General features: G+C 40.0%; 1 protein-coding gene, 1 long non-coding RNA gene and 1 pseudogene across 5 annotated transcripts; 2 read left to right on the top strand and 1 right to left on the bottom strand.

Moving 5' to 3' along the window:
• The first annotated feature begins 610 nt into the window (after nucleotides 1–610).
• LOC148714134 (uncharacterized) lies at nucleotides 611–7,395 on the top strand. The gene is made up of 2 exons (XR_015977333.2): nucleotides 611–1,049; nucleotides 1,455–7,395. It is a non-coding gene; the product is annotated as an uncharacterized LOC148714134 (long non-coding RNA).
• A 3,047-nt stretch (nucleotides 7,396–10,442) lies between these two features.
• On the top strand, nucleotides 10,443–14,435 carry LOC103704814 (amino acid permease 6-like). Of its 3 annotated transcripts, none has more exons than XM_008788267.6 (6): nucleotides 10,443–10,610; nucleotides 12,239–12,472; nucleotides 12,568–12,661; nucleotides 12,762–13,110; nucleotides 13,430–13,657; nucleotides 13,752–14,435. In XM_008788267.6, the coding sequence occupies exons 1-6, from the start codon at nucleotides 10,574–10,576 to the stop codon at nucleotides 14,181–14,183; spliced, it is 1,374 nt and encodes a 457-aa protein (XP_008786489.1). In that variant the 5' UTR covers nucleotides 10,443–10,573; the 3' UTR covers nucleotides 14,184–14,435. The 3 variants fall into 3 exon arrangements, with proteins under 3 accessions (XP_008786489.1, XP_017697688.1, XP_088576483.1); XM_017842199.4 differs by having other exon boundaries at nucleotides 10,448–10,714; XM_088720357.2 differs by having other exon boundaries at nucleotides 10,448–11,988.
• A 2,778-nt stretch (nucleotides 14,436–17,213) lies between these two features.
• On the bottom strand, nucleotides 17,214–20,471 carry LOC120113038 (serine/threonine-protein kinase-like protein CCR4 pseudogene; annotated as a pseudogene). Its single transcript, XR_015977332.2, has one exon. The product of XR_015977332.2 is annotated as a serine/threonine-protein kinase-like protein CCR4 pseudogene (transcript).
• Between the last annotated feature and the right edge of the window lie 2,164 nt (nucleotides 20,472–22,635).

The following is a 22,635-nucleotide window of genomic DNA, read 5'->3' as shown; positions in this document are numbered from 1 at the left end:
TTGGTGTAATGCATGGGGTCATGTTGATGACAGGTAGGCCACATGTGCTAGCCTAGAAATCACCATGGGTTAATACTATAGTGGAGATAAGAGTGGTCTAATGAAGGAAAATATCTTATCCATGAATTTTGATGGCTTAAGAGTAGTTTTGGAGAAAAAAAGGTATTCCAATTTTCAACTGGTGAGAAAGTAACTTTTCTATGTTTCTTATGGATTTTTCTTTTCTATGAAATATAGAGATCTTATTTCCATGAAAATGTTACTATTCCATCTCTCTCTTTTAAAAACTTCAACCAAATAAGAGGTCATTCTTCATTTTTCCGTTGACTATACTTTTTCCTCTTCTTTTTTCGCGAACCAAACGAGTCCTACGAATTGGTGCAATATATGATGTAATGTTGATGACAGGTAGGCCACACGTGCTAGCCTAGAAATCACCATGGGTTAATTCTACAGGGGAGCTAAGAGTGGACCAATGAAGCTTTTTTCCATAGTACATTTAATACTCTCTCTCTCTCTCTCTCTCTCTCTCTCTCTCTCTCTCTCTCTCTATATATATATATATATATATATATATATATATATATATAACTTTAGGTGTAATCGACCGTCTGTTTAACTATCTCATATGTGTGAGATGAAAATTCAGTATCAAGAAAATGTCATAGAATTAAAAACTAAACATAGTCATGATAAATCTCAAGTCTCCATAATTCTTGCTACTATAATACGAAAACCGAAAAAAAAAAATTTATGTTAGAAATTGAGAACCTTCATCTTATTAGAATCTTTTTTTTCAAAAAATATATTTTTAGAAAACTGACCTATCTCGAAACTCTGAAAAAAAAACCCTTTCAAGAGAAAAAATTGATTTATCATAGGTACTTAAAAGTAAGTTTAGATTCCATCAGGGATGTCTGAATAAATTTACCACCAATTCCTTCTACCCTAAACCAAGACGACCGAAGGATTCCAGTGTCGACGGCCCGATGGCTGAATCCTTTTCCCTCGCGCGAAAAAAGAGACTTGCAAGGGGCCATTTATCGCAGGTCAGTGTGTCCAAGTTCCGTTCCCATGGTTAGGGTTTGTCTGATTTCTATTCTCCATTGCCGGATTCCTCTCTCCTTTGGATGCGGATCATATTATATTTTGAAGATTTGGGAAATCTAGAGTGATCCAATTATATTATTTGATGTTTGTTTATTTTTATTGCTAGCTGTTATCTTTTCCATAATCACTTAATTTGGTCGTCTGTGGCTCTGCCACCTGAGCTCGGTGGTCTTTATCTCACTATAGTTGAACTCCAAACCATTCATTTCTTGTTGTGTTTTTATTCAGCTAGCTATGATTTTTATGAAGCATGAAGTAGTTTTGTGTTGGAGTGAGTTTGCCAGAAAGATAAAAGAATGTTATGCCAAGAGTCTTTGAAATCTTTGCTTGCTTTAATGTTGCAGGAAATCTTTGCTTGCTTTAATGTTGCAAGAAGCTCTTTTGTTTTTGTTAAAAACAAGAAGCTCTTCCTATGCGAAAAAAAAGACCCTGTTTATCATTTGGCAGCTCATTATCATGGTCTATCACGTTGTTATTGTTATTACCCAGGATGTGGACCTTGGTTCTCTTCCAAGGGCAAGCCATTACGGAGAGGTGCCAACCAATTGACCTAAGAGTTGTTGGCAATAAAACTTTATTTATTGATTAGGGAATAAATTGATTCAACACTTTGTGACTGCGAACTTCTTCTTCTTCTTCTTCTCCTCCTTTCCAAAGATTTGAGTCTTGGATCTCCTCCATGGGCAAGCCCTTAGGCGAGAGGTGCCAACCAACTGATCTAACAATTGTTGGTGATAAAACTTCATTTATTGACTGACACTTTTTAATTTCATGCTTTCATTTTTGTAATCAGATGACTGCAAACATTGGGAAGTAAATTGATTTTCTTGTTCAAACAAACAAAATTTGAATTGTTATTAAACTAAGATATTTGCATAGTGCAAGGATACTTGTGTGCTTCCTGAATATAATTGTGTTGAATCATTTTTCAATGAATAACCTGTGTACTTTTTCTCACTGTTTCATAGTGTGGGATTGACTGACAAATCTATTATATCTGTGGCTTGGAACGGGTTTTAGATGTGAAGAAACTGGTACCATAAAAGATGACACATGATTAAGTTAAGAATAGTTGTAGTTATCCAATAGTAATGGGCATTGGATATCAGAAGTTGAGGAAACCATATTAAACAAGAGGGTGCCAGTTTTGGAACTAACTCGTCTTTGGGCCCAGAATCTTAATAAAGCACACAAAGCTCCCATTATTTTTGAGAAAAGCTAATTTACTAGAACTGGCAAAAAAATGCTTTTGAAGGAACTAGTGTGTAAGGGAATATGACCTCAAGAATTTATCAGTTGCCAAGTATCTTGGTCAAATTGTATATTTCTGATATTTAATGGATCCAGAAGCTCAGGAATATGGTCTAACTATGGTGAGGATTTCTTCTCATTTAAGTTCCTATTCCCTCCATGATAGGAAAATCATGAAATCCTTTGTTTGACATCTATATGTAGCTCCAGTGGCTCCTTTTCACTCAAAGGCTGCTATTTTCCATGCTTTAAGAAACAACCATTTGGTAAAAGAAAAGAAAATCCATTACACAGTGAGTTATTGCTGCAATCAATTTAGTGTAACTACTTCCTAAAGTCTTCAAATGTTCAGAGATCTCTCCACTCTTGCTGCATTTAAAGAAAAAAAAAATCAATACAATTGGAAAACAGTTAGAGAGGGACAGAGGAATGTCAAATTACTCTTTCAAGTAAGTTAAGTGGGTATTGGATGGGGAAAACTTGAAATATATACTCTACATTATTAAAACTCGAAATTAGAAAATCAGGGAATACTCCCAAGTTACTTTTTTCAACAAGTTTGTACTAGAATTTGGAGTCCACTCGGACCAAAACTTTTTTTATTTACAAGATTGAAAAGGTAAGAAAATGGCTGAGAATGCACTTTTGACATGTGACCATGGTAGTATTTAGAGTACTATGCAGAGTACGAGGCAAAATGCAAGTTGGATGCTATGCACTACACCTCCTTATCCACCTCCCCTTCCTCATGCACCACCTCCTCTCCTCCTCCTCCTCCATAACCCTCCTCCCCCTTCTCAGCTTCCTTCTTCACCCTGTTTGTACTCCCTCTCCAACTCCGTCACCTCTCTTCTCACCTCCTTCTCTTCCTCTTCTTCCATATAGGCACCCACCTGGTTGCCCGTGGCCTGCCTGGGTGATATGCGGTACACTGAATGCGTGCACACCAGAATAGCATCGTAGAATCTTGGTTCATAAAGCATAAAAACTTTATAAAATAATTTGAGCCCTTTAAATTTAAGCCTGTGATATTAGAAGCTGTCGCCTTAAGAATTATAGGAATTACCTAAAATTTCCGATTCTTGATGGCCTGTCTGCCTTTGCAAGGATACTTCATGTGTGGGTGCTGATTTTATCCTTGAAACATGCAAACTAAATGCTTTGTTTCCCATTGCAAGAAAGCTCTCCTAATACATAACCATTCATGAAGGATGCTTGATGCCTAAGGTAATGCTGGAAGCACCTGAACTCTGAAATTTTGATTACTAATAGACTAGATGATAACCTGTAAGAGAAGTAGAAGATTATCGGAACCCCAGAATGCAAGTAGCAGCTATGTACCTTCCAATAGTTGCCACTTGAAAATAGAACTCAGGAGTCAAATGACTATAACCAGCATCCTGAAGAATTGGAACCAGAGTGTTGTTTAGTAATTCAACATGGACGAAAGATGTAGCTGTCTCCACAGGAAGAGACAATTGTTGAGCATTACAAACAGGAACAAGATTCTGTTGGTTGCAGTTATTTGTCTTCAAACAACTTCTATTAGTACACTCTTTTCATTCTATCATCATGCAGCACAGTACTTACAACTTGCTTGACTTGCGGATGCATAAATTTGATGCATTTTAGATGTAGTTGCATGCTCCATCTTACAACTGCAATGCAACGATCAATGGGAATTTTCCTGTTTGTTTCTTGTGTTTGTTGAGCTTATCTGATGGATCTGTGCATGCATACATACATTAAAAGCACGTACACCAAAAGTATATGCTTTCCATAGTAGGCATTGAATCTTTTAGATCATAATTGGGTGAATTCCGAGAGAAATTGGCTCTGAGGATTCTGCCAATTATATTGCAAAAGAATCTTCTGTTGAGAGACTTTTTCAATCATGCTCGTGCACAGAAGCCTTTTCCTTGTCCTTCAGTCCATGTGAAATTATCCTGCATCTTTAAAGCAACAGACGTATCAATATGATCCAGCTCCTTTTATGCTGCAATGGCAGCAATGAATTAACAGTAAAGCCTCGTTCATAGGGCTTTCGTGACTGAACATGTTGCTCCATTTCATAATCCTTTATATATGCTAGTACTTTATTAATAGTAAGAAAGGAACCATATAAGAACAATTTATTGTGAAATACATGACAGAATTATGATGATGGTGCAATCATAATCCATCACAGCCATTTTATGGTACTGAAATTGTTTGGTTTTATTTTTTAATTATTTTATGTACAGAGCAATGGCAAGACTGCACTTGAATGTGATGCTTGTATTTCAATAGCTTGGCCAGCAACCATAAGAGTGCTCACTTAAAATGTTTGGCAGAGGAAACCTTAACTAGAGATCATTACAAGGTCGTGTTCAACTTTTTTCCTTTTCCTTTCATTTCCCCTACCAATTTAGTTGCATGGTTCAGATGATGATGATTGTTTGTTATTAAGCGAACATCCAAACCCTAGTTGTGACCCAAGAACAATCTGTACTCTGCAGGATGTACTCGGGGTATTGAGGCATGAAACATTTTTTTATATTTAGGATGAAACTTCCAAGATTGGGAAAGAGAATACCAATAGGCACCATTTTTAGGTAATTAACACCATGCTTCTGTGAATGGGAGCTATGAGTATGACATCATATTTTATTGCTTGGACTAGAAAATGACCGAACCCCACAACTCCATCAGGCAACTTTCAGTCAGAGACTCAGAGGTCCTCGGTAAAACCATCAGGATACTTCACCAGCAGCACTGGCAGCTTCAAGTAATAACTATGGTTTAGAAAAGTACTATTGGCAAAAAAAGAAGAAGAAAAACAGAACTTTTATTATTATTATTATTATTATTTGGTAAACATTCAAGAACTCTCATTTAGTATATGTACCTTTAAGATAATTTCAAAATATTTTCTAACCAGAGTTTATAACATTATTCTTCGTTAGCAAAACAAAATTTGAATCAGGTCTATTTAAGCAGAGGGAAGCCAAGTAATAAAGAGCATTTGCTTAATTAGTTTTTACTTGAAATTTTGATATTTTTCAGTTCCTCTCTTGTTGATTCAAGTATATTTCTATTCAATCACTAGTTAATTACTGAATTGAAGAAATACCAAAGTAAAAAAAAAAAATCGCTAACAGAATTATGAGGAAAACAACAATCTAAAGCCAACTAAAGAGGATATGATAATCAGAACACTAGCAAGAAGACAAAACAAGGTAGCATGTTAGAGGATGAAATTGGCATTTGTGCCATACTATTGCTCATATGATGGAAAAGAAAGATGAATTGAATTTTCTCTTAGTTTCACTGAGAACTTGAATTTTCTCTTATGATGGAAAAGAAAGATGAATTGAATTTTCTCTTGCTATTGCTCATATGATGGAAAAGAAAGATGAATTGAATTTTCTCTTAGTTTCACTGAGAACTTGAATTTTCTCTTATGATGGAAAAGAAAGATGAATTGAATTTTCTCTTGCTATTGCTCATATGATGGAAAAGAAAGATGAATTGAATTTTCTCTTAGTTTCACTGAGAACTTGTTTTGGGTTAATTTTGTAAAGAAAATCAAAGAGAGTTGTGCAGCGATATCTCGCCTTGAGATGCTTCTTGTATCATCATCTCATCTAAGTTCTTGGAGAGGGACAAACTTTTGATTTTCTTTCTCAAAATCTGTATCACTTAGAGGGGAAAAGTTTCAGGATGGTTAGAAATGTTTTACATAAATATCTATTTTGAAATTTTCATTTCACAATCACACACTGGAGAAAAGAGAAGATTTCTCTTCGAAAAACTTTCTTTCACTTTCCTGTCAATCAAACAAAGTCTTAATTTTTCTTGACTATAAATTATCTGATAGAGAAGATTCTCTTTGAAACTTTCTTATCCTCTTCGAAGAATGAGCAAGGAAACTGAGATCCTTAAAAAAACCCTATCGTGAACATGTCAATCAATAGAAGCCCAAAAAAAAAAAAAAAAGAAGTCTCCCACTACTGTAATAAAAAAAGTTGGAAATAAGAACATGCGAGGACCTGTAGGGCCAAGAGGATATATTACAACGTAAGACGATGGGTCTTCATCTTTCAAATAATTAAAAACATCCGAATTTATAGCTTTCAGAAAGAAAAGTTGTTATTCTCTCCTGTTCTTCTGGCTTTGCACAGACTTACATAAGTTTTATATGGCAGAACCTGCTTTGCGTTCTAAACAAAATAAAATGATCTCGTCGCAAAAACGACACCCAGCGTGCAACCTTTGAGCTCAGACCACTACCGAAAAGCTAACATCTTATGTGATGAGACCCGGACCCTTTAAAGCTATGCAATCAGTGCGGCACTAGCCAGAGAGAGCCTTCTCCTTTTCTATAGTTCTTTCCTTTAATAATTGCTCTCTTTTCTAGACTTGTGACCTTTCATGAGAATATATGCAATGAGCTCTGGTGGAACACGCGTATGCATAGAAAACTCAATCAAACGCAATACCGAATGGGATTTGATTAATGTCGCACGTAACTTGGACAGATTAGCTTGACTCAGAAGTATTTAAAAAGGTTTTAATGGTGTCAATATATCGTCATGGTGAAGTCTCTCTCATTATCTACGAACCTCTTCCCTTCAAATCAATAATAAATAGTTTTTTTAAAAAATATTAATATCAAATTTATTTGTAGAATATTATTGAGGATTGTAGAATATATTTTTTTCTCTCGAGTTGTGTACGTTACCACCTTAATGTTCTCTTATGGCTGGTAGTGTAGTTATTATTGGAACAACATTGTTTTCTTTACTTGCTAAGAAAAAAGAAAACAAACCCCAATTCTCTTGGAAGTCATATTGTCAAGCTTTTAAGTTGGAACATCAATGATAAACAAAGAGCTTCAAGGGCTCGTTCAATCTGATATCTTGCCAACCACCTCTGCATTCTTTTTATTTATTGATGAAAAAGCGAGGCATTCTTATGTAGTCGCTAGTTTTAAACCGGACCTTGGCACCTCTCCCATCATCCCTTGCGTTGGAGAAGTTTTGGAATATTGATTCGAAATGATGGTGAGCGTCTAATCTGTCTCTCAAAAAGAAAGTGCTCCAAAAAAACAAATCCTGCCATCGTTCTTTAAAAAAGATCTCATATATATGACGCAGGAGCCCAACCAGCATTTATCCCTGCCCATTTGCAAGCTAACATAAAGCATAAACCAAGGGAATGCATCCTCCAGCATCAGCAGTCATGGCAGAACTCTGTCGATTGTGCAATCTGGCAAAAAAGAAGACGAATTGGCCAAGAAATCAAAAAGAGAGCAATCATCAGACTTCTCTCTCTTTCCTCCCCTCTCTAGCTTCAGCTTTTGGCAAAGGCTATGGTGAAATAGGTGCTGTGGCCTTTGAAGTCGAAGCACTAGCGCGAAGTTCTTGGATTCTTGATGCCTCTCAAAACCACTAATGAAACCAAGGCTGGCTCACAAGCCATGAATTCTTTAGAGAGGCAACCACTCGACAAGTGGTCTGTGGGGGAACTCCGGGGGACAAAAAAAGGGAAAAACCCAAGAAGAAAAGAAGAAAAGGGGTTGGTGTAGGTATCCTACGAGGATTGCACCCACCCAGAAAGCAGAAAAGATTGAGACCCAAAACGACCTCCAAGTTGATGCCTTGTTTGAATTTGCTATTGCAATGCACCCGGACAAAGCACCGAACTTGTAACAATGCTTTTACCTTTCTTGGATTCTTTTGGATAATATTCCTTCACGTACGTAGAGTAGGTGCCAAACCTTTGGTGCAATACGTGGGGTCTGTGGGGTCTTTTGTCAGGCCCCATATATCACCTTTCTCCCCAGCTTTTCTGTGGAAAAAATCCGGCTTGTGCGCGTATTCTGTGCATGCATGCACTGGGATGCACGAAGAATTCTCCTCCTTTTATATTGGCTTCAATCGATCATATTTCAAGGGGAAACGTGACTTCCATGTTGTTGAGCATATTCTATACAGAATGTGGTTGACAAATAGATTAGATTAATTTGGTTTTCCTGATGTAAAGCACCAGAGAAAAACCTATATTTTGAGGACAATTGAAGGAAACAATAAATAAACCGCTTTGTTTACCATGGTTTATGACTTTCCATGCATTTGTCATAAACTTCCGCATATTTTGGATTTTTTTTGTTGGCAGCTTGCTGCATGCATATCATTTCCTGCATGAATTACGCAGGGTGGCAACTAAATTATGAATTATCTCCTCAAGTTAAGGAGCCTGCGTTATGGGTCACCAATTGGTGAATCTAGGTGAAGTATTATAGGCTGAAAACGTGGACTAGAGAATTTCTATTGCTTATGCTACACCAACCTCCATTTAACTACCAGTGAATTTCTTAACAAGCAATACTCCATCACTTCTATTGTTTATACTAGTCTTCAAAATTTAAATGAGTGGTCCATTCTATGCAATCAAGAAAACCTACTAGCTTTAGAGAGAATGTGGAGCAAAATCAAGAATATTTTATAGCCTCTTCCTATTGTTTGATTTTCATTGGGTTCTTATTATTCATCCCTTCATCTCTTTAACTGATCTTGTTCTCTCTTCCAAGATGTAAATTCTTTTTATCTTTATTAATAAAACTGAGTGGCTCCTTTTAGCCTCCCTCTCTTCTCTTTGAACTATACATAAAAGCTCGCTCTTTCAGTTCCGGCTTATTGAATAGGGCTGCTTCCCCTAACAACACAACTACAACTGGCATTCTGAAAAATCCATGAATCGGCAACCCGACTTAACACTTACTTAATGTTCTCCGCTCAATCCTCTCAAAGGGCGAGGGCATAGTAGGCTAAAAGCAGTGATCAATCTCCCTTTCCTTTGTAGCTCGTTGGGTCAGAGAGTTTTGTTTGGAGGCATTTGCGAACATGGTTGCAAATTCTTCAGAGATTGATTTATAATTAATGTTGAGTTTATACATGAGAATATGATTTTTAACCTATATGTTAGCGATCTTTCTTTTAATTTATGTTACTTATCTAACAAAGAAGCCTATGCACTTTTAGTATTTTTTTTTGGCATTTTGCTTGAGTGCTAAAATAACGAACAACTCTAACAAACACTCTGAAAAAAAAAGGATTAGTGCTTCAAGAAAAATAACGGTCCAGGTTGCAGGATATTATATTATGCAAAGATTTTAGACAATCTAAAACCTGGTCTCTTTGGAGTATTTTTAAGAATTGTTAATCTGCCACCCGGTTTTATTAAAACAGATGAAAGAAATTACAAGTTCTAAAGAGCATATTTACATGGATTAAAGAAAAATAAGCAGAAGGTAGAACAACAGAGTTTCAGAGCCAGATAACAGCATGTGGAGTTTCCTTTCATGTTTAACGGTTTTTCGAGAGAATTTGCAATGCTTCTATTTATTTTATAATTTACTTGTTTATTTTTGGCAATCCTTCCGTTTATTTTTCTTCAAGAAAATGTTATGTTCCTGTGGATTTACTCAGTATTTGTTCACATTGTCGGTAAGATGTATAGATCCAGGTCATCGATGACACAGTTCTAATTTAAGTTGTGGGCTTCAAGTAGTAAACGCATCTTTATTTTGGTTTAATCCAATTTTGACTTACTGATCAAAGTAAACACTGTATTTACCCAAATTGTACAGATGATAGCAATAATGTTTGTGGGCAGACACAAAATCAAGAAAATATACAATTCTAAATGACTAGATAAAGCATTGGGAAGAACCATGGCCTGCTTCATTGGAATCCACATGGCAGATAATTAGTGGGACTTGGAATATCTGAAGTTCTAGTTTTTTTTTTTTCTTTCAGAAAATTCATAGACAAGGAATGGTACTATATCTCTTTAAAGATTTGCAATGGGTAATTCTATCCATTCATCTCCTCAAAAGTATGTGGATTTTCTGATTCTAATTGCCTTCTTTGGAGGTAACTGCATCCCTCCCTTTTATAGGTGTTTTGGGATCTCTTAATGCATTGGCTCTTCACTGTCTCCAGTAGATGAAATGATGGCCGGGCATTTGAAATACGTACATGGGCATTTCCGTCATGAAAATATTATCTAGGTGGCTGACACTAGTATATAATACTGAGCCACCAGCTCCATGGTGCACTCTTCCATGTTCATATATACTATGGAGATGCAGCCCTTCTCTTCTCTCATTTAATTTGTGACTGTGTGTGAGTGTGTGTGTCTGTGTGTGAGAGAGGGAGAGAGAGCAATGAAAGACGTTGAGGGAGGTAACCATGAAAGGCAAGGTAGCTAAATCAAGTTTTTTTTGATGATTATGTTCTTTACACGCAGCAGTTCATTGAAGTTCAATAAAATTTGTAGCCACAAATGAATAAATCTGATGGATTCGGTATTCCCTTCCTCTCCCAATTTTGTTTTTCTTGTTCTATTATTTTTTTCCCTTCTTTTGTTTTGAATTCACAATTTAAGTTCATGTTAGAAGTGGGTGAGTTGAGACTTAATCGTATAAGATTGGTTATATTGCATGCGTACTTATGTTTTTTTGTTTTTTTTATAATCAATTCTTTGTTCTTTAGAAGTAAATTTCCTTTTATTTGTTTTTATCATAGCTGATAAAAAAGAGCGACGCAAAACTTATGTTCATCTGGGAAAGAGCGCCTAATGTAGCATGTATGATTTTGTCTAATGAGCAAAGCTATGACAAAATATACTTGAGGAAGTCCTATAGCTGCTCACAACTGGAGCAGGGGGGCCTTCTTCTTTCCTGATATGAGTTACGCGCGTCTATAGCTAGCTTTTTCCTGATAGGAACCTTTCAAGGGGTATTTTTATCGGGTCATTATTCTATAGGGTATCCTTTTCAATTAAGTATATATGATGATGATGGATTCTTCATGGATTGCTGGAAATTAAGAACTACTACCATCAGAAAATTATTTAAATTATGTATGAATCGTATATTAAAATTTACCATCAAGATAACCATCTTCTTGTTTATCATTGAAATTAAAGAATAGGTCAAAACTTGGCTTAGAAGAATGTTTGTTGTTCATGGTAATAGTGTCTTTCCCTCTTTTATGCATGATCATTTGTATATATAAACCCAACCTAGTAACAATCCAGAACCTCCTGGATAAGTACCCAAGATCTATCCAGAAAATAACCGATGTGGGACTAAACACATGTGTCCCCTAGTTCACATAGGTTATGGATCATGTTTGCTCTGATACCGTTTATGACAATTTAGGATCTTACCCAAAATGACTAGTCAAATGATATTATTTGGGTTCTTTAATTCTGTATAAGTATCCAATATCTATCCAACGAATAACCGATATGGAACTAAACAGACGCCCACATGAGTCCTCACATACAGTTTCGAAACCAAGCAGCTTGCTTGAAATCACACTATCATAGATATACGATTGGTATATTATTTTTTGAGAACTAGGACTAGAGGAAATCCAGCAGAAATCTGGGCGAAAGCTAGTATCATCTTCTACTCGTGCCTACAATCAAACTGAGGGCCCCTCTTATATGCCGCTTATATGGGTGGTCATCATAGCTATAGCGTGAAGAGGGAGCTAAGAGTTCTCAATGCAGCCAAGCTATTGCATAACATCTGGAAATGGCCCGCACCATCGGTCAAAAATGGGCCTGGATGTGAGCCCAAATTTATTCTCTCTCTCTCTCTCTCTCTCTCTCTCTCTCTGTGTGTGTGTGTGTGTGTGTGTGTGTGTGTGTGTGTGTGTGTGTGTGGGTCTGGTCCTTCTGTGCTTGATCAATGGGCTTGGACCAGTTCAGGGCCATGAATTTCTTAAGCACTCCATGGTCCAAGAGACCTCTTTGAGATGAGTCTCGTTTCAAAGCAGTGCTTTAACATGGTCTTCATGTCCTCAACCTCTGCATGCAGGAACCTTGTGGTCCGCAACAGCTCACATCGTCGCAGCCGTGATAGGCTCTGGTGCACTAGCGCTTGCATGGAGTGTTGCTCAGTTGGGTTGGATGGTCGGGCCTGTCGTTCTCTTTGGCTTCTCCTGCGTCACCTACTACACCTCCACTCTCCTGGCCAACTGCTATAGGTTCCCCGATCCGATAAATGGGACCATCAATCGCTCGTATATTGATGCAGTTAGATCCTATCTAGGTAACCTCGACCTTCAGAAGAATCGCAATGTTGATATCCTCTAATTAAGTTCACTACGTTAATATACATATACCACCTCTTGCTTCTTCTTCAAGGACCAAGAAAAGTGTTCTTCTGTGGATGTGCTCAGTATGTGAATCTATGGGGAACTCTAGTGGGCTACACTATAACAGCCAGTACTAGCATGATGTAAGTCCATTTTATTTCAATTATATTCATGTTTTTTCTTTTCTTTTGAGCAACCTCGATTGGCTTCATGAGGGTGCTTATTCTTTGTGTGCTGCTGAAGTGCGGTGAAGCGAGCGAGCTGCTTCCATAGGCATGGGCATGGTGCGAGATGTGATGCTTCTGGGAGCATGTACATGGTGGTATTTGGGGTGTTTCAACTTATTCTGTCGCAGTTTCCGAGCTTGGAGAACATAACATGCCTCTCTGTGGTGGCGGTGGCGACAGCATTCGGTTATTCCTTCATCAGCCTCGGCCTCTGTATCGGTAAATGGGTGTCTCATGGTGACTTCAGAGGGACATTAGCTGGTGCTACCGATGGATCATCAGGTCACAAGGCATTTAATGTGCTCCTCTCCCTCGGAAACATGGCTTTTTCTTATACTTTCGCCGATATCTTGATCGAGATACAGGTAAATCCTTGTTATCTCCAAGCTAATTAATGATTCTTTCTTTTACCGACGCACACATTTTAGTAGTTTCTTCTGTACATATCCATCGATCGCTTGATGGGTTCAGACCTAAGCAAACCTGGATATAAGTTGACTCTGGATAGTCCATTGTGGGACTCAAGAGCTTTAATAGAATAAGCAAATAGATTCACTAAGCATATTATATCTATCCTACAAGTGTTTCCATTAAATTGCTCTGAACAAGTACTCGCTATGAATTCATCAACTCGAATAAATAAGCGCTAAACTTAGAGAGGTGTTGCAATTTCCTAAATGATAGGATACATTGAAGTCACCACCCCCCGAAAACAAGACCATGAAGAAGGCGACGTTCTACGGAATTGGGCTGACCACCATCTTCTACCTATCGCTTGGTTGCACAGGATATGCTGCATTCGGAAATGATGCTCCTGGTAACATCCTCGCTGGCTCTGGATTCTATGAGCCCTTCTGGCTTGTCGACATAGCCAATATATGTGTCGTAGTTCATCTCATTGGAGCATACCAGGTATAAATCTAATTCAAGCATTGGAACAGTATGCTTTCGCATTACCTGAATCACCACAAGTCGATCTTTTATTGACTTTAATTACTCCCTTCAGGTCTACGCTCAACCAATCTTCTTCAGGTTTGAGAATTATATTGCTTCCCAATGGCCAGAAGCCAAGTTCATCCACACAACCTACTATGTCAGAGTGCCGTTCGCAGAGGCTGGCTCGCTGAGCTTCACGCTGTCGAAGCTCGTCCTGCGAACTATCTTCATCATGTTCACGACTTTGGTCGCCATGCTGCTGCCTTTCTTTAATGCAGTTCTAGGCCTTATTGGTGCTTTAGGCTTCTGGCCGCTATCAGTTTACTTTCCAGTGGGCATGCACATCGCTCAGAAAAAGATCAGCAGGGGAGCACCAAAATGGTTCTTGCTGCAGGGTCTTAGTTTCCTTTGTCTACTAATCTCTCTTGCTGCCAGCATTGGCTCTGTGGCTGATATTGTACGTAACCTTAAGGTTGCTGCTCCTTTCAAGACTGTTTACTAGGGGGTGTGCAGATGAATCCACACAAACTCATGTTGCTGCTGGAATTAACTGTGATGTAAGGAAATTAATATGAGAAGACAAATATAAATTAAAAAAAAAAAAAATCGGACTCTAGGCCTTGAAGGAGGTCAGACACTTGTGGTGGTACTTCCTGAGAAATTAGAACATAATTATTAATCACTCGAAGAGCTATCCTTCTCGGATTGTTGATTGAGCCGGTTGAAATGCATCTCATAATCTTCATGGAATGAATCTGGTGAACTTGCCCCTCTCTTTTATCTCAAAAAACAAAAAATGATACTGATTTTTTTTTTCTGAATTTATTGACCCCGAATCTCAGACATGTTCATCGATCAGAACTTTGATATCACAGGCCTAAACATGCCTGATGTGCCACAGATGAGTTTATAACTCTGATGCTGCCTTGAAGCAAGATAAGTGGATTGTTACACTGCAAGAAGTATGGATGCAAGTTCGCAGGCTAGGGCGTTGTCTTTGAATGTATTTAACTATGGATTGGGATTCTTATCCAGTCTGTGTTGTTGGCAAAAAATCTAAAAGGAAGGGGTAGGTTAGGCCTATACTATTTAGCTTGATGCCTAATGGGCCTGTGTTAGGCTCATGAGGTAGTATATTAATCTAGAAACTTATGATGCTTTAGCTAGATTGATTCTGCTATGACCTGCAGCCTGTGTTAGGTAAACTCACTGCACTAGGTCAAGCTGCGGCAGCTTATTAATCCCCGACATTATTAAAATAATGCTCATGTCAGCAGTTAAAGACTGATAGATCCATCTGACTTACTCCTAATGAAATTTCACCCAAAATCAAAGCGTCATCAACTTCATCATTAGCATCAACATCAAAATTTCCTACTAATTCTACATCGGAGACAGGCTTCGCAAACTATGTCAAAAAAAATCCGGAGTGACTGATGAAAATGGAAGATAGGAAAGGCAGGAACCACTCAACTTTCTAGACACCACTAGAAGCAATGAGTACTCCAGTCGGCAGAGCTGTGCTCAAGAGAACTTAATTAGTACTAACTCTAGGCATACATAACTAGGATTCCATGCATGGTGCATCAAAGGACTATCTTCTGTTAACTCTGATGATCTGCACCTTATTTAGCTCTTATATTCTCTCACTTTGTTTACAATAAAGTTCGTTCATGGTTCTTTCAGGTGATTAAATGTTAGGTTGGAGTGGTTGGTATACCATGTTTTGGTTTTGTACTACTTAATACTAAATAAATTTTATTATAATTAACTGATTACAATGTTTCAACTAATTAAGCTAAGAAATAAATTACAAGCACTTGATATAGATTTTAACAGGTAGAAAATTTGTTAGCGGGGACAAGCGTGATTGGTGGCTTCGACTTCGATTAGGTTGAAGCAGAGTGTACTGCAGAGTAGAAGCCTGTACGACTGTTTGCTATTGGACAAATGAGTTAGGTAACCATTAGCGTATGTTTGAATCTAATGTCAAGAGAGTTCCATGAACCTTCTTACTAATGTAGTCTATGATTGGCTAAGATGGTTTAGCTTGCCAATGTCTTCTCTTGCCGTAGCAAAGCTCCTCTCCTCATCAGAAGTTAACGAGATAAAAAGGGCAGGTTTGGACCTGACCTGAAGTAGGAGTTGAAATGCCTGCCAGCTATTGAAGTTAGAATGTTCTTACTTGCTGAGAATGAAAAATTAGTACCTGCATGCAAGTGCATGCACCAAATCACATCAGCTAAATTTCTATGATGGTGCACTGAGATGCATACTTGATAAATGAGCCCATAAAAATCAGCTGCTGTGATTGGCTGCGTGAATGGCTATGTGGTGCATGCAGTATAGACAATAATTTTTTGATGCGGATTGGACCAGAGATTCTCCTGCCAAAATGAGAACAAAATTTTGTGTTTGCCAGGGCCACGCCGGCATTAGATTTGCATTAATTACTGATGGATGAGATAATGACTTCCCTCAAATAAAGATGGATATGCTAATGACCTCATATAATTTAAATCCAATCACTATTGATAGGATCAATAAACATCTGAACGTGAAGACAGCAGCATAGTGACATACAGTCATAATTATGGATTTTAATCCTCCATCTATGACTAAGAAAGCTTACCTTGGAGTCAAAACATGGGGTATGCAGTTTAGAATAAATACAAAATTGTCGTCATTCTTCAATCTTCTTTTGGACCAATATTTAGCCTGCTGAAAGCAGAATTTTCACTTTCTACTCATGAATCAAATCAAGATGACAAATAAGCTATCGACTCTCTCGTCAATTGCCAGAATTTATTCACTTGATTAACTTCACATAACCATACCCTCGCCAAGTATTTTCCATCTATTTTCTTGATGTATTGATCATTATATATATCTAAATACATCCTCCTAGACATGCAAATATCTATGCTTACAAGTTACCGAATCTCAAATCTTCAAACAATATAGTTTTTGTTGAATAACTTGATTCAGAATTTTGCATCTTGAGAACAAACTCCAATTTCTTAGAATCGCAGCTGTAAGAAAAGGCGGCGACGACTACAATAGAAAGTTACAAAATAACCTTCCATTCATATCATCATCTCAATGATTTTTCTTTTTGTTTTTATGATTCTTAAACAAGATGCAAGGTTCCAAGTTCAAAGAAAACGACTCCATATTGGTTGTCCATAATATTATATAAATGGCGATGAATTGTTTATGCCTTTAACGTGCAAGACACTCCAGATTAACAACACCAATACAATATAGTCCGTTAGTTATGCCTTCCGTCTTCCACCTTCCACCTTCCACCTTCCACCTTCCACCTTCCACCTTCAACCCTTTCATTACTTGTTCTAAAATTTTTGCTTGCATCCTTTTCTCTCCTGTACTGGAAGCCCCACTCCATGTCTCGAGCCCTTTTTCCTGTCAGCAAACCCCCAAAGTGCGTCGCACCATGCTACAGTCTCCACCATTTCCGTGGCTATCGTTGGTTGGGTCCCGTCCCCGCCCCACAAAAGGGTACGACGCCACCACCCTATGTCTTAGGTTTAGACTTATTCCCCTCACTTGTCTCTCTCTCTTTCAGGAAAAGGTTTAGATTTTTCCAAATCCAACTCCCAATTTTATGTGCCCACGTACCTACGAGAAAAAAGTGAAGACTTTGCCCGCCTCACCCTTCCATTTCTCTTATTCCAACCACCTCACCATACTAACCTTCCCTTCTCCCATAGTGTGTATATATATATATATATATATCGAGCAACTAAACAAATTCTTAATGAATTATATTGTTACAAGAAATATTTTACTATTTAATTTGATGAAAACTTTTGTCCTTTCAAAAAGAAAAAAAAAAAACAATTTTTAGGGATCATCTTCCAAGCAACCAGACCCTTAACAAATCAGGTCGATTATGACGAAAAAATATTTTACCAAAAAAATAAATTAAAAATCGGACAACACGTGCACAAAATTTTCCGTAGCACGTGTCAAAAGGACCGGGCGGTGGCAGACCGGGACAGCGCCGGCGGGGCCTGCCCGGCGCAAGCCGCCATGGCCCGCTCGAGACCGGAGACGATCTCGGTCATGGTGGGCCGGTCGGTGCCGTCTGGGCTCACACAATCCGCAGCCAAATAGCCCACGAAAGCCACCGTCTCGATCTCGCTGGGCGTCGGCGGCGGCAGTCGCCGGTCCATGACGCGGTGGACATCGTCGGCGTCAATGTGCGGCACGGCGTACTCCACCAGGTTCGTCGGTGTACCACTATCGTCATTCCGGTGTACCGCTCTGCACCCAGTCAACAACTCCAACAAGACCACGCCGAAGCTATAGACGTCGCTCTTGGTGGTCAGGTGCTGGAGCCGGTAGTATTGGGGGTCCATGTATCCGACGGTGCCGGCGGCTCGCGGGGACGACAGGTCGCGGGTATCCTCGTCGTCTGAGGAAGGGGAGAGGAGGGAGAGGCCGAAGTCGGCGACCTTGGCCGTCCACGTGGCGTCGAGCAGGATGTTGGAGGACTTGATGTCCCGGTGTATGATGGGCGGCACCGCGTAGGCGTGCAGGTATTCGATCCCCCGGGCCGCGTCGAGCGCCACCCTTAGCCGCGCCGCCCACGAAGCCAGGGGCGAGACGGCGAGCTTGTGGAGGTGGTCATGGAGCGTGCCGTTGGGCATGAACTCGTACACTAAAATTCTCTCGCCGTCTTGGTTGCAGAAGCCGAGGAGCCGGACTAGGTTCTTGTGGTTGACTCTGGAGAGGAGAGCCAGCTCGGAGAGGAAGGCAGCTTCGCGGTCGCGATCGCGGCGGCGGCGGTCGGCGTGGGAGGTGGAGGAGGTGGCGGCGGCGGCGGTGGGTGGCTCGGCGCGCTTGATGGCGACGACGCGGCCGTCGTCGAGCACTGCACGGTAGACCAACCCGAAGCCGCCGGAGCCGATCTTGTGGTCGTCGGAGAAGTTGTCGGTGGCGGCGAGGAGGGCTGCCAGCGGGAATTCCTTGATCGTGGAGCTGTGACCAATGCTCAGCTGCCGGTTGATTAGTAGGTTCGAGAATGCCTCGACGTTTGGGCGAACACGCTCACTTGGCACGCCCGGCGGCAGCGGCGCCGCCGCTGCTGCTGCGGCATGCAGTCTTACGGTGTCGTGGATTCGGCCATTGTTTCGGTAGACTGGGAGGATGATGAACCATATGGCAGCCGCCAACAATACGACGGCGAGGCTGACGGAGCCAATGACTATAAAGACTAGCCTTCTCCTGCCACTGCCGCTACTTGGAGGAGTTGGTGGCAGCGGCGGCGGCGGCGGCGGCGGTGGAGGATTAGCTTGCCGTGCAGACCTGCATGGCCCGCAGATGGCGATGCCGGCGGCGCCGTTGCCGCAGATGTTTGCGGACCCTGCCAGGACGCCGCAAGGACAGGTGGACATCGGCACGCAAGATCCGGGCAGGACCCGGTTGAAGACCATGAGATGGGGCTTGAAGATCTCATTCCCCCAGCAAACCAAGGAGTAATTAGCCATGAGTACCCCACATAGAGCACTGCCCTTGGCTTCAATTGCTACAAATTGGGACATGGAGAGGCCATTCGGTAGCTGAGAGTTCTCCCCCCAACATTTCACTGCTCCATTGGTACTCAGAGCACAAGTCCGGTTCTCTCCTAAGGCTAACGAGCCGATCTCAAATGGATTTCTCTCCACTTCTGGAGCACCAATTCCCCAACAGACCAATTCCCCACCCTTGGAGACGGCGCACGCATGCTGCGATCCGGCTGCGAGCGTGACGTAGGACCCGTTGGGCTCAAGGCTTACAACAGTCGAGTCATTTCCGAAGCACTGGATCTGCTGGGATACCGACAATAATCCACAGACGAAATCTGCGCCGACGGCGATGTCGGTGAAGTTTAGCTCTTCAGGGAAGACCAGCTGTGGCCATCGCCAGCAGTCGAGTTTGCGGGTGGAGCCTTCTTGGAGGCCACAGACATGGGTATCGCCGGCGGAGAGCGAGACGAGAGGCGACCCCCGGTAGACCCGTTTGGACTTGGGGTTTGAACTGTTACCGGATTCTTGCTTGAATTCCCACCAGCGCATGGTGGATAAACCAGCGACTGGTATCCAACCGAGCGCACAGAGGAAGCCGTCGCCGGCGGCGATGGCAGTGTAGGAAGAGTTGTTCGCCGACGGGTAGTTTCGCTGGACTCTTTTGGCTATGCTGGTGCAGTTGAGGTCGAATTGCTTGCTCGTGTGGGAATGAAGGAGAGCGCAGACTATGGTTTGATTGGAGACATGGGAGATTGCTACGGTAGAGAGATGACAAGAAATGGTGGGAATTGTGACTAAGAGAAATAGGACTACTAGGAGGAGAAGTGGGGAGTGGTCTGGGAGAGACATGGGAAAGGAAGAGGGGAGGTTAAGGGGATACGGTATATCATTGTAACAAGGACTCGGGCGAGAGAGGTGTTTGAAGGATGGCAACTTTCCCTTTCTTTTGGGCGTATTATTTCTGTGGGATGAGATGGCTTCGGGTGATGGGTGAGTTGGGTGGCGACCAGCGAGGCTGGGGCGAAGGGGCAGACGCCTTGAAAAAGAGCAAAGACCGAAGACCAGCTTGTTTGAATTCTCTAAGCCCAAGCTAGAGTCTTGCTGTTCTCTTTTTTTTTCTTTTTTGTATAGATACATCCATCTAAAAACTATATGAAAGGCACTAATGCAGAAATCTATGATGTAGAATCTATATGATTAATTAGTCACATACGCCGCAACCTAACCCATTGTATTGTTTGCTTTCTCATAAATATTGTAGGGCCGTAACCCAATCAACCGTATTATTTCTTTCTTCTCATCCGCGTGTTATTTAAAATTTTGACCAATTTTTTGTTTCTAATTTGGCCATAATTGCCTCGGGTGAGCGTGAATTAAACTTGAGACCTTTGAAGCCTAACGGTGAGGAAAGGAATAGATAGGAACCAAAGGGAAACTCATCTCATTCTTTTTTCTACTTTAAGTCCCGGCAAAATTGACGTGGGTGGGCTTTGCTTTTCTTTCCTTTTTCTTCTTATATATTTTTATACATACCAAAAAGTTTGTTTTAGTGGAAAAAAAAGTTTGAATTTTTTTGTCGAATCAGAATGATTTGGCAGCCTATATGGTTTTGCTCTCATGAATTCTTTTGATGAATCTGTCATTGATTATGCATCCATGTCTCATCATATTGGTTTTATATAAATTTCAATAAATATAAGCAAGACATGTTTCATGTAATTAAACTTTCAATATTACATATTCGGAAATAGAATTTATAAATTGTAGACTACCCTTCTTCTAAGTACGCTAATGTTTGTGTGGTGGAGGTTAGGGAAAATACCAAGTGCATTCTACTGACAGAAGATTGAGTTGTCAGGAATGGATTAAAAAAAATTGAAAAGTTAGGTTAAGAAGTAGAAAATCATGAATTTGACCATAAACATCAAGAGCTGATGTTAGCTTGGAAGGACAAAGCTATTTTATTGTACCTAGTCCTGCTTGGTTGGAGGATAGTGGAAAAAATTTAGAACCCTCGTTGTCCTATATAACCCTATCATGCCAACAATATTGTTAGCTCCAGATTCAAGGAGATTGATGGTGGAAAAGAAAATGATACTTCAGAAAGCTTTGACAAGATCTTATTTGATTTAATCTATGGATAAAAGTTAAAACTATTCTGTCAAAATAGCATAATATATCTTACTACAATTTATCCACCCACTTTGGTTCCAAGTTTATTCCATTTATTCCACCAACTAGGACAAAATTATTTCCCAACCAAACAAGTTTATTCCATTTATTCCATTTTGCAATTCAGGGTTCGATCTTTTCGAATGAAGATGTTATGGAAAAGTAAATTTCTCGAATCATAACAAAGATTATATTATTTTTACACTATAATATAACTCATCAATATCAATTTTCATATGGTTGTCCATTTTTATAATGAAGCGCATCTCTGCCATAAATTATAATACTTTTACAAGAAAAACAAATTTTAGCAATTAGCAAGAGGGTCTTGCCTCCATATAATATTCACAGTACCTTCAAAAGCATTGTAACAGCAATGTTCAACCTTAGGCTAGGTTTGTATATTGGCCTACCAATATATATATATACCCACTACATGTCCTATGGAGCTCCAAAATAGAAGTGGCAGAAGACACTGGTTTTCCTACCTAGTTTGATAAATATTTTTCTTTGCAAGGAAGTAATATGGGAAAGGAGGAGTTAAAAAATTTGAAAGATGGCATAGGATGATTTATATGTGGGGGCTTTGATAGAAGAGTTTGAAAAGTTTGTCAGCTTCTAATTAAAGTAGTGATGGCTGCAGATGGACGTGTTTGAACGGCAGCCATTGACAATTTGACATCCATGATGGGAACATCATTGCGTTGGCGACTGCTTATAGTCTTTTCCTTTAGGTTGGGGGTACACCATGGAACCCAATCTGGCCTCTAGAAAAAGCCTTTCTTAGCTAGCATGCAGTGTAGCGTAATTCATGAGATGGACAAATTATTGGTGCAAAGCACCAATCAACAAGTGGTACTGAAGCTTCTTCTTGGTACCATATTTTGGCTGCAAAATATTTTAGTTCACATAAGAACGGTTGCTGCTGCATCTTCCTAAGGGTATTTGGAGGTGATAGAGTGAATTCTATAGAAAAGATCGGGGGTCGTCGACCATCAGTTTTTAGAGGACGTCAGATGGTTATTACATGAGTATGCTGTATTTTAGATTAGTCATGTATTCCGGAAGGCGAACAGAGCTGCTAATTGGGTCGCCTCTTTTACTGCTCATCATACTGGAGAGATTTTGTGAACTCACTATGTACATGTTCCTCTACCGTTGTGAAGTATTTTGGCTTGTGACTCTGTTGGTAATACTTACGTGAGATTAACGTGAGCGGCCGGTTTATCCCACAAAAAAAAAGGTGGGAAT

Source organism: Phoenix dactylifera, chromosome 4, assembly GCF_051530095.1.
Source record: "Phoenix dactylifera cultivar Ajwa chromosome 4, Ajwa_hap1_PhDact_Kaust_v1.1, whole genome shotgun sequence".
In the NCBI taxonomy this organism is placed as follows: domain Eukaryota; kingdom Viridiplantae; phylum Streptophyta; class Magnoliopsida; order Arecales; family Arecaceae; genus Phoenix; species Phoenix dactylifera.
This window is presented reverse-complemented; position numbering and strand designations above follow the sequence as displayed.